Source organism: Pseudorasbora parva, chromosome 9 (genome assembly GCF_024679245.1).
Source record: "Pseudorasbora parva isolate DD20220531a chromosome 9, ASM2467924v1, whole genome shotgun sequence".
Taxonomy (NCBI): domain Eukaryota; kingdom Metazoa; phylum Chordata; class Actinopteri; order Cypriniformes; family Gobionidae; genus Pseudorasbora; species Pseudorasbora parva.
The window spans coordinates 16,779,943-16,792,516 of NC_090180.1; the positions used below are offsets into that span (position 1 = coordinate 16,779,943).

General features: G+C 37.5%; 1 protein-coding gene across 10 annotated transcripts in view; it reads left to right on the forward strand.

Moving 5' to 3' along the window:
* The first annotated feature begins 456 nt into the window (after positions 1–456).
* The window catches only part of kmt2cb (lysine (K)-specific methyltransferase 2Cb), a 142,407-nt gene continuing 130,289 nt past the window's right edge, over positions 457–12,574 (forward strand). For all 10 annotated transcript variants that reach the window (XM_067454132.1, XM_067454135.1, XM_067454134.1 and 7 more), the window contains exons 1-2: positions 457–1,156; positions 4,342–4,524. In XM_067454132.1, the coding sequence (XP_067310233.1) occupies positions 4,343–4,524 (182 nt within the window). In that variant the 5' untranslated portion in view covers positions 457–1,156; position 4,342. The remainder of the gene's footprint in view (positions 1,157–4,341; positions 4,525–12,574) is intronic.

Here is a 12,574-nt window from a genome sequence, read left to right on the forward strand (position 1 = left end):
TATTAGAACTTAACTATTCTATCTAAAGTTTTTGAAAATGTTTCAAAGAAAATCATTGCTGAAAACTTAACATTTAACTTAAAACCAGTTAATAAGGAACAGTACTTTTATTTTATACAAATGCGGTCTCTGGTTGGCTCCAGAATCAGACCACATTCCGTTCCGCGTTTTGCAGATATTATGTGCGTGTAAAAAAAAAAAAAAAAAAAAAAAAAAAAAAGTCGCCTCACCTGCTGAGCGCTCCAACATATCACTCCGCAGGGTCAGTTTATATTATTTTTATTTTGCACTGGCGTTTGTAAAACCGCTAATATATTATTTAAAAATACATTGCAATGTTATTATGAAGGTTAATAACGTGCACGTCTATATGAGAAGGTGTCGTTCCTTTAAGTGCCGTGCCTAATGTTGTGGCACTATTTAGCATGGTGTCGCTCACAGTGCGTGATTCGGTTACACTCAAATATGGCTACCGTGGAGTGAGAGCTACAACTTTAATTGTACTAATGCAGAAATGTAACGTTTTACTTCGTTCTCCGTTCTACAGTCGCGTCTAATTATCGTATTTTGCTTCTACAGATTGTGAATACCCAAGCAAGGATACCATCTCGATGTGTTTAGCCTTAATAAAGTGTTGCTCGAAATTTGCAGCTTGCTCCGCGAGCTGATCGAAATCGTCAGGATTGGAAGCTTGAAAGCGAAATCAGCTTTCGGTTTTTACCTCATTTGGGGATATTTTTGGCTATATTTTCCCGAATGTGGCCAGCGATCGGCTCCTGTCATCGCCTTGCAGGAGCTCAGATAGCGGTCGGTATGGCTTGTTTTCGGATGAGGGATGTAACCCGCGAGGATTTGGCGATGTGGGATGAAGCGGAATAAAGAAAAGTGATCCGTCCAAACCGAAGCAAAGCGGATGCGTTCTGCCTATGGATTAAACATTATAGATTTTCTGGATATAAAAGTGGATTTTACTGGAATACGTGTACAATATCGCAGAAGATATCGCTTTGTCACGCTGGCTTATTTTCCTGAGGAATAGTGGTGTATTCCTCCCCAACCCCCCAGCGCCACAAACACTAAACAAAAGTACTATATGTCACGTATATGACGGTTCTTGTCATGAAGGAAATAAATAAAAATTGCTAGGGTCGAAGAGGTAAGTAAATATCGATCGATTAGTGTGTTGTGTGTGTTTCTCGTTATCATTTGCGAGCGCTTTTGTCGTATCTGTCGCCTTTTTGCATGCGAGCACTTGATTTTTGACCGAGTGTGCAGCTTTTCTCCATCTAAAATCATCCCGAGATGTTTAAAAACGTCCTGCATCTTTACTGTCCACTGCCTTTAATGGCCCGTTATATGATTCCCGCTTGGATAGGTGACTCCAAGCTTGAGTAATGTTTCCAAGTTAATCAGCCGGGCTGCAAGGCCTCTACTGTATCCACTTATAGCCTTTCTTGCGCATTTACAGTCATCTTTCCACTGTAACACCATCACATCTAAGTTGACAATACGTTGCACGTGATGATCATCTGCCGAGACGTGAATGTTTGGAGAGCACCGATACTTTGTATGCAGGTAGGTTTAGCTTTTGGGCTCCCTTAAGAGTGCCAATCCGTCTCTCATTTAAAGTCACTGGCTTGTCCTTGTTTCCCCCCCAAATTTTATTAAAAAAAGTATTACGTAGGGAAAACGTTTGAGTATTTCATGGCATGATGGTATTATTGGCACCCTGCGTATGTAAGGCTCTGAAACACAAAGCTCTGGAGACAACCGAACAAAGGCAAAAAGCTGGACATGCCCCCTCATGTGAAGAAGCTCTTGCTTTGTGTGCTTCTGTTGTTTCACCAAGGCTGTCCCTCTGGTTCCTGTATGTGTTGGGCTATCTAATCATTTTTTATATCCTATGTGTATATATATCATGTTAATTGTGAGGTAGACTATGTATTATATGAATCTTACAAGTAGTATTCAAAAGTATTCATGTGTGTGAAATACCCACTCTGTAGATAACTTCAAAACAGGCAGGTCCTCTATATGGGGCTTAGAAATGTTTAATAATTTTAGATATATTGTTTCTAGGATGTTTGCCAACAGTTCTTCTAACCCAAATTGATGGAGTGCATAGTTTTTATTTCTTAAACAACCATGTAGGAAGACACATCATGGCCATATCCCAGGATGACGATGTCAAAATTCGTCAGGCTCAGATTGTGAACAAATGGTTGAGAGGGAGGATGAAGAATAATTTTTTACACATGAATTGGCACCTCTGAATCCAGACCTTGAATTTATTGAAAGTCTTTTGGATGTCCTGGAGGAGACTTTACCGAGTGCTGTACTCTTGCGTTGTCAATACAAGACCTTTATCATTGCATATTTCCATCAAGAGGTGCATGGATTTCTGTTCAAGATATTGTAACAGTTAACATGCTAAAAACATAATCTTCACTGTAATAATGTTCCAATCTTTGACACTTTATGTGACCTATTTGAATCCAAACGGAAACCTTTTTTTTCCCTCTGGCCGGGCAGTGTGGTTTATAGTGTTATTGCGTAATTTCAAAATAGCATCAGTATTAAGTGTAAACAGCAACATTTATGCGGTTATAAGACCCACATGTAATTCACATGTGAATGCATTAGCTGGTGCTGCTACCATGTTGTGTGTCAGAAACACCTGTTCATCTGTCTGATTAACTTCAATTTGCATGTAAGGAGATGCTTTTGCAAACTACATTTCTCAAAATGAACCCAAAGACAATGATAATTATGCAGAAGCATCATTCTATACATACACAGCTGCTGTTTAATTGATTGAACAGAGGGAACAATCCAAGAGTCTGTCTCCTTTTGTAAGCTTTAACCTTTTAATTTACTGCACTCTTGTTATTTATTCTTTATAGTTTCCCTGTAATGCCTCTGCCATACTCGGACCTGGAAGGTTTAGAAGAAATAATTTGCAGATGTTAACAATGAGCAACAGATTGTGACCATTTTTTAAAAGACACCTTTAAACCCATGTCATTATATGTCAGGTGGTCTATATACTGAAACTTCATTTTCTGTTAAATTGTCTCATGTCTCATTTTACTCCTAGTTGACAGAATAAACATTCAGCAGATGTATGCATTTCTAAAGGGTTTTTTTTTCTGTGAAAAGGGACTAAAAAGTATTGATGAGTCATCTTGCACACAAGGGCGTATCCAAATGTTTGTCCAATCAAATGTGCTTTAGAATGATAATGTCCACCCCATGTTATTGTCTACATATGGTTAGCAATAGCATGTAGCACATCATGCTTCTCAGCTGTGACTTCGACCAAAGCCTATTGGCTGTTTTAAAAAAAAGGAGGCGATTTCTACAGTATGTCCTCCCCCAGCTTCTCGTTTCAATTACAAATATAACACAGAAAAAAATGCACTTGCCAAGCCATTTCATAAGGTTTTAAATGGCTGCCACAGACAATGTGTATGTACACACTAATGGTAATGCACACGGTCTCATTGAAGGCTTGACTCAACCATGTGAGGCCTAATTGTTTACTCAAGGCAGGATACAATGAGCGCAACCCAGGGAGGGATCCCACGTAGTTCCCGGAAAAGACAGCATCCCGTTGGCAATATGCCTTGTCAGCTGAGTGGACAGGTTGGCAGAAGCACCACGCAGAGCAGGTGCAAGGGTCAGCACTGGGGATCCAGCAGAGCAGCAGCTAACAATATGCACAACATTCAGAAAGAATATAACAACAAGACCCGAAACATTGGTCTGTCGGTCTGTCACTATTAACTGTGCCGTGTTTACTTCTTTAGATTGCGAAGTCCTAGGCTGTGCTAATATGTCGCAAGTCACAAAGAGAGATTGATTTGGGCTATTACATAGCTGATAAGGATTTAATTTTATTTAAATATTTGCCAGTTTTAAATTGAAGGAAAAGTGTGTACCAAAATTGTGTCTAGTGTAACAAAACTTGATAGCATCATGTGGATTGATTTTATTGGATTTAATAAAGTGTGCTAACGCTTGTTTTTTTTTTACTAGTTTTAGAGTTTTGAGATATAATCCACACTATGAGCAAATCATACAAGCTTATTAAAATATTGTTTTACTTTTAACCTCAGGGATTATTTTCTCCTCCGGCATTACCAGGTTTTTAATAAATTCAGAAATAAAACCTTACTGGTTGGAGAATGATGTTTTATAGGTGAAAAGCTGGAAAACTTGCTGTGTTTAAAGCTTTTTTGGAAATGTACAATTTTGTCGACCTACAGAATAGCAGACATTTATGATGTTATATACTTGTTTGTGAAAATAATATAGAATGTTTACACATCTTTTTCACAGAATGTCATCAGAGGAGAAAAGTCTAGACCCCTCTGACAAAGGACCCTCACCACCTCCTAGCAGCTCTGGGGCCACTCCCACTGGAAGTCCGGCCCCCACAGATAAGCGGCCCCGGGGCCGCCCTCGTAAGGACGCATTATCCACGGCAACAACACTTCCATCTGTGCCCAGACAGAGAAAGAAGTAAGTTTAATTAAACTTCTGAGTTGCTGTTATCAATCTGAATAGCAATTTAAATGTCTTTAGAAAGTAACAAGGATTATTGGTCCTAAAAGATAAGAATCTTATGAAATTCATCCAATTGGTCTAGCTCGGTTTATCCTGGAAGCAATGCACACTTGGCTGTTAATATTGGTGGGATTTCACTTCAAAATGTTTATCAACCACGGACCAATCAGTTGTGAGTTTGTGGTTCACCTTCAGCAACTTTATGGAAAGGTAATCTGTTGGTGTAAAATTAAAATTAGTTTTTTTTTTTTTTTTATATAAAAAAAAATCATAAAAGTGGGTGTTATGTGCCAACATGGAACAAGGTGGTTGAAAGAAGGGTTGAAAGGTGAGAGATTGGTGACATTAGCGGAAAAGGAAAACAGTTGAGTAGATTTAGATGAAAGGGTTTATATATATATATATTAGGGCCGGGACTCGATTAAAAAAATTAATCTAATTAATTAGAGGCTTTGTAATTAATTTATCGAAATTAATCGCATTTTAATCGCATATAAATATTTGACCTGAGAACAATGAGAAGTAATTTTTCACATGTATTTTTAGTATACCATTGAATAATGACTGAAAACATAAGCTTAATCAACAAAATATTGTTTATTTCAGTCCAGCAGACCAGTGCAATGTTTGCCATTAAGTTTAGCAAAAGCAAATTTGTGATATTTGAGGCTCGATGTGCTGCGGTGATACGCAAACTCCTTTAACGCGTTAATTAATTACGCAAAAAAAAAAAAAAAAAATGTAACCACACTTATTTTTGCACCGCGGAACGTTTTTCAATGAATGAGTTTCGACGGACCGATTATACTGGAACACCAACTAGCGCTCCGGAGTCACGACAACAACAAACCATGAGTGAACATGAACGAAGAAGCTGATGAGACCGCTTTGCTTGGCCCCGTGGATGGGAAATTTTGTTTTAAAAAACGAAAGAATGGAAGCGTCGTCAAGAGCATGGTTGTGAGCAAGTTATACAACAAGGAATTTGGGTATCACGCAGCACATCGAGCCTCAAATATCACAAATATGCTTTTGCTACACTTAATGGCAAACATTGCACTGCTAGACTGAAATAAATAAACTATATTTTGTTGATTAATCTTATGTATTCAGTCATTATTCAATGGTATACTAAAAATACATGTGAAAAATTACTTCTCATTGATCTCAGGTCAAATATTTATATGCAATTAAAATGCGATTAATTTCGATAAATTAATTACAAAGCCTCTAATTAATTAGATTAATTTTTTTAATCGAGTCCCGGCCCTAATTTATTAAATTGAATAATTAAATGATTTTTCCATTAAAATGACCTTTCTGTCATCTAATGCAGACTTAAACTTAAGCTTTAAAGTCCCCTTGGAATCTGAATTCCAAGTTTTTTAGCTTCTAGTATGAATATGCTTGCCATAATATTCTCTATAAGCTAGTGTGTTCCAAGAATATGTGTTACAAAATATAAGCATTCAAAACTTAAATTCTCTCACTCCCGCCAATGTTGATCACTCTGCACTTAAGCTTCTCATCAGATCTTTTGTCCAATCGAATGCTGTCTAGAATCTACAGCGTCCTGTCCCCAAATAGACGCTAAAGCTGCGGCTAAAATCTGTCTCTTGTTCACACATTTACTATTTTCTGCATGGTGTATGCACATAGTGCACTATATACAGGGTACGGAACCACTCAGACATTGTGAGCATGCTTTCATTTGGTGAGAAGGAAGTCTGGTTTCATGTTAGTGTCATGCGAATCGTACACAGTCTCGTTCCAGAGACACGATAGCACAGGCAGCCGGTGTATAGCAGAAATGTATATGACCCATTTGACTTCTGCAAAGAATGCTGTATTTTAAAGCAATATGGATGAGATTAGGAGGTGAAACGGTTAGAGATTAGGAGTAAACTGCTGCTTTAAGAGCTCAATGGCTCTGGCCTAGCTGTGATATAAACAAAACGCTATTGGATATTTTAAAAAGGGGGAGGAGCTGTTCGCTTTGTCCCACCCTGTCTTCCTGTTTCAGTGGAAATTACATCAGCAGATTGAATAATGCATTTCAGTGGGCCTTTAAAAACATCAATAATTATTATTATATTATGTTGTGTTGCCAAAATTCACATGTTTTTTTTTTTTTAGTATTAGCCAGATTCTCAATATCGTTGCATCCATACAAATATTTTATTTACTACCTTTTATTTCAGATGTGTGCTAAATATAATGTGGAAGGTTTAGCCGTGCAGTACATCGCAAAGGGAATCTGAAATAGAGTGCACTGTTTCACGCACGATGAGCGCTTTGCATGATAGACATCTTTGTTGATTAATAATGGAAACATTTTAGTTTTGATGCACCGCACATGTCCAGTGTAGTCATTGTGTAAAATTTTGATTCATGATGATAAGCCTTCCTCCTATGCGACAAGCAATGCATTTGACCAGTTTAGCTTCATGGACGCTTCATCTTCTCTGATAATGCTCTCTGACAGGCCGCTTTAAATGATGGTGCGTTCAATGAACCCCTCTGAGCCCTAAAGCTATTTACCCATAGCTTCCTCTAACGAGAAGCACCTGCTTACCTGACTGGCAACTTGATCCAGGATGGGACTTCAGGCTAACCAGAATCCATTGAATGTACAGAAGCAGTGTTTGAACGCTGATCCGCTGATTTCACATCTGCATTTGAGAAGAGTATATGCATCTTTCTTGACTCAGATAACTATCTAAATGGAGGGGAGGTTTTTCCTGAGGGGATTAATTATATAGGAGTCTTTGAAATGAAAAGCACAGGTGCCTCTGCCAGCTTATGAGCTTTACTATGAGTGTGTAAGGTGTGATGTCAGTGTATGCAACTAGGAACGGTCTAGTGCAAAGTGATTTCATTAATAGATCTCACAAAATCATCTTATTCAGGAGAAGAAACTTCCCGAATGTACCTACTACCTACCATTCAGAATACAGATAAAACAGAAATAACTGTTTTCTATGTTAATTTATTTTGAAATGTAAGTTATTTCTGTAATGGCACAGCTAAACTTTCATCATCGTTACACCTGTCTTCAGAGTCACGTGATCCTTCAGAAATCAATCTAATATGATGATGTGGTTCTTATTTTTTATTATTATCAATGTTGAAAATATTTGTGCTTCCTAATATTGTTGTGGAAATGTACACGTTTAAAATAATAAAAATAGAACTAGTAATTGAAATAATCTGTAACATTATGTACATAATGTATTTATGATTCTATATATATATATATATATATATATAACGACCCCAAATATTGAAATGGTTGTGGTAATATAAAATTAATGTGGTCACATCATCACAGTTGTGCTTATGCCAGCTATTTTACAGCAACATTTAAATATGGTTGTAAAACTTTACAGTAAAGTCTCATTTGTTAAAATTAATGTATTAACTAACATGTACTAACAATGGACAATAGTAATAATTGTTAATGCTAGTTAATAAAAAATACAGTTGTTCATTGTTTGTTCATTTTAGTTCACAGTACATTAACCAATCTTAATAAATACAACTTTTGATTTTTATAATATATTAGTAATTGTTGAAATTAACATGAACTAAGATTAATAAATGTAGGTGTGTTGTTTAATTCTATTCAGAATATGAGTCTGATTCTGCTCCATTGGGCTGTAATTATGGGGCGGGTTTCAAACGAACCAGGAAAGACCTCAATTGGATAGAACTACAACCAATCAGAGCAACGAAGCGACGCATAACATTAGTTGTCAAATGTCAACAGAGCTCAACTGCACGGTGTTGCCTAGTCTGCGGTTTTCCCGAGGGTTGTTTTCTATGTCCGCGGGTTGAAGCAACCTCAATTATGTGATATATGGACCCAGGAATTCAAATTTTAGCAGTCAAGCTTGCCAAAATAACACACATTTTATCCCCAAATGCCTTTTTTTATTTTATGGAGAACCCAAAAAGCTATTGTGCTTGTTTTAGGCTATAGTTGGCGGGTTTTGTTGTAAAAACCTGGGAACCCTGTACGCATGCTGGAATAAGTAAAAAGATGAGTGTAAATGATCCTTGGCGGTGTTGTAAAAAAAAGAAAAGAATTTAAGGATACAAAGAGTAGGCCAAATTACAAACACGATCATCATTTCTGAGAGAAATAGTCAAGGTGAATGCATATACGGACAAGTTCTCCGTTTAGGATTAGAAGAAATTCAACCCAAGCACCTTTGATGTCGTGGATGATTACGTTACTGTTGATCATCTATCCGTCATCGTCAAAAGCCCGCCCTGACAATTTCATTGGTCCGAACAGTTTCTGTTCCGGCATAATTACTCCTCTATGGATCAAGGCCAGACCGAACTCCCTGAGCTCAAATGTTGTGGGCGGGGCTGAGTTTGGCTGGCATCCAGTGCTGTTCATTGTTAGTTCTTGTTGATGTAGGTAACTAATGTTAATTAATGAAATCTTATTGTAACGTGTTACCAATATGGCTAATTTCAAATATTCATATATATATTCATATAAAACTTTTTGTAAAAGTCTTGCATAATGTGAAGTTGCCAGACTTGTAATTGGCATCCATCAACTGTCAAAATAAAAAAAGATAATAAAAATAAATTACCTTTTATTTGTAAAGTCAGGTTTTATATATAAAAAATTTCACAATACATATAGTTTCAAAGCATCTCTAAATGCCTTAGGCTGAATTTACATTACATGTACAAGTGACCCAATTCAGATTTTTTCCCTTCCATGTGGCACGGATCGGATATGACCTACGAACGTGTAAGCAGGATAAAAATCACATGGATTCTGATATTCTCAGCTCAGTTTCAGGCCTTATTCATTTAAATCTCATGTGAATCGGATACGTGCATTTACCCCTGTCATGTAAGCGGTGAGATCAGATAATCCATGGCCAATGTGTCATACATCACTGAAAAAGCTAATTGGGCATCAAGACCTGCAGTGTAAATATGGCCTTAAACTATACATAAAAAATTGGTTAAAAAATCAGTGAGTGACATATACCTTAACTTATATAAAATTGCTTTGCCATATATATATGATTTCAGTCATTCCACCCACCACCTAATTCATACCTATTAAAAAGCTGCCACCATGATGCTAGGGCATTGTGGATGGTTGCTATGCAGTTGCTAAGGTAATATGAGGCTGCTGCATTGCTTACTAGCCCAAGACAACAGATCCAACCCCAAAGAAAAAAAATTCCTCATTCAATGCAAGCCTATCTTATCTGCCAAGAAGTCTGATCACTAAGAAAAATAATAGCATACCTCTCCTTAACAAACCACATTATTTAAGATGTCATCCATGTCTGTACCACAAATAATGTGGGACAAATGTTATATTTAGAGTTATAGGTTTGTTCAAATCCTTAATTCTTGGCCTTGACAAAGATCGCTAGTAAATTAATTCATCAATGTATTGTTTTCCATTCCCCTTTGTTGCTTACTTCAGCCTATACATCTTCAGTTTAGTGATTCTCTAAGAATTTTATTGAATTTGGTTCCATATTTTTAAAGGGAACCACCTCAGCCTCCAGTCTTTGAAATCCATTCCATAAAACTCCGCTCCAGATATTATACTGTAGCTGTGTGTTGGCTCTACTTTCTAAAACAGTCTCTCTCTCTCTCTCTCTCTCTCTCTCTCTCTCTCTCTCTCTCTCTCTCTCTCTCTCTCTCTCTCTCTCTCTCTCTCTCTCTCTCTCTCTCTCTCTCTCTCTCTCTCTCTCTCTCTCTCTCTCTCTCTCTCTCTCTCTCTCTCTCTCTCTCTCTCTCTCTCTCTCTCTCTATGGTGTGATCATGGGGATAAGTTATAGGTCTCTGGGCTTGGGGGTTGGGTGCCGATCATGCCTAAATGGACCATGCATTTTCTGTGTTCTTTTCTTTTTGCAAAGGCATAGAGTAATACCAATGTGTACAGTATGTATATTAACACAAATATACTTAATCTTAAACACGTGTGACATTTGTACCTGTGACATTTGATGCTTTGCAGAGCTAATGCAGGATTTTAAAGCAAAAAATGTTTTACAGAATTTCGTAGTGACGCATGACTGGCAATTGCAGGTGGACACTAGATGACATCACTAATGTTAGGCTGATGTTGGTCCTAAATGAGAACAAGGTCTATTTTTAAAATGTGTACCTACATTTTTCATCATCAGCCATCAGCATTGTCATATTCTTCATTAAAACATTTTCTAGTATCTCTCAGACGTATAGGAGTATGGAAGTAATATTGTTTGTGAATGGCTTTTCATGCTGACTTTATTGCTCCGTTCGTTTAGATCAGCAAAGACAGTGCATAAGTAGGACATTTTCATGTTCCCTCATCCAGACGGAGATGATGTTTGGCTGTCTGGGAATTGTGATGCATATTTAATCCTCTGTCTACTACATAGGCCTACGAAGTCATCTTGAGGTTGGGCGTTAACACAATTAATTTCTATGGTTCCTCCATTTAAATTTACTCTAAAGGTACACATACCAAACCAAGCGAATCGAATTTAAAGTGCATTATGAATGACAGTCCGCATTATTAATGACCTGTCAGAATAGTATCATTTTCATTGTGTGTTACAAGGGTATGGTAAATTAGATTGTGCTATATGTGTATGAAATGATTTCCTCTTGAAATTACAAAGGGATTTGCTACTGGCTTCCTTGGTGCTCAGATTACAATGTAAACTTTGTGACACATTGAGCTCTGACTAATGTTTAGTTTAGTACACTTTGTTTAGTTGCTAATATTTGCTCATGCAAATTGTTGGCCATATTTACAGACAGTTAATGTTTTGAGTGTGAAACTGTATTTGTTAAAAATACATGTTTGTCCCCATATGGGTTTATTTAGCTTGATTATCTTGTTACAAACAGATACTTAACATATTTTTGTCGCCTAAAGATGAGCCAGAGTAACAATTCTGGGATTCTTTTAACTTTGGTGGCATAATGAGAGTAATATTACAATTTTTATTCTTACAATTCAATTAAACCATGTCTTAGTTGCAGTTTTAGTTGCCAGGAGAACCATACTTGCCTGACTGCATTGTGCCAAGTGTAAAGTTTGGTGGAGGGACGATTATGGCATGGAGTTGGGCTTGGCCCCATAGTTCCAGTGAAAGAAACAGAGGTCCTGACTCTCTGTGGTCATTAAAAATCCCAGTGTAACCCTGGCCAAATTTGCCCATTGGCCTCTGTCCATCATGGCCTCCTAATAATCCCCATACACTGATTGGCTTAATCACTCTGTCTCCTCTCCACCAATCAGCTGGTGTGTGGTGAGCGTTCTGGCATAATATGGCTGCCGTTGCATCATCCAGGTGGATGCTGCACAGTGGTGGTGGTTGAGGAGATTCCCCCTTCCATATGTAAAGCGCTTTGAGTGTCTAGAAAAGCGCTATATAAAATGTAACAAATTATTATTATTATTATTGTGAAGACATGAATGAGCGAGTTTGGTGTTTAGAAACTTGATGGGCCTGCACAGAGTCCTGACATCAACCCGACAGAAGACCTTTGGGGTGAATTAGAGTGCAGACTGCGATGCGAGCCAGGCCTTCTCGTCCAACATCAGTGCCTGACCTCACAAATGCTCTTCTAGAAGAATGGCCAAAAATTCCCATAAGCACAATCCTAAATCTTGTGGAAAGCCTTCCAAGAAGATTTGGAGCTGTTGTTGCTACAAAGGTTGGGCCAACTCCATATTAAACCCTACGGATAAAGAAATGGATGTCATTAAAGTTCATGTACTGTACATGTAAAGGTAGGCGTCCCAAAACTTTTGGCAGTATGGTGTATATATTTATATGTATTTCAATTCAACAATTTATTATGATTAAATTAAATGACTATCTTCTCTCTTGATATGATCATCATTAAAATTTAAAAAAACATCATATTTGACAACTAATTTCAGCTGATAGTTTCGACCAGCTTTTTAAACCCCAGCCATGTGGTCTGGTTCTGAAGGTTTTGCTGCATGTGTCTC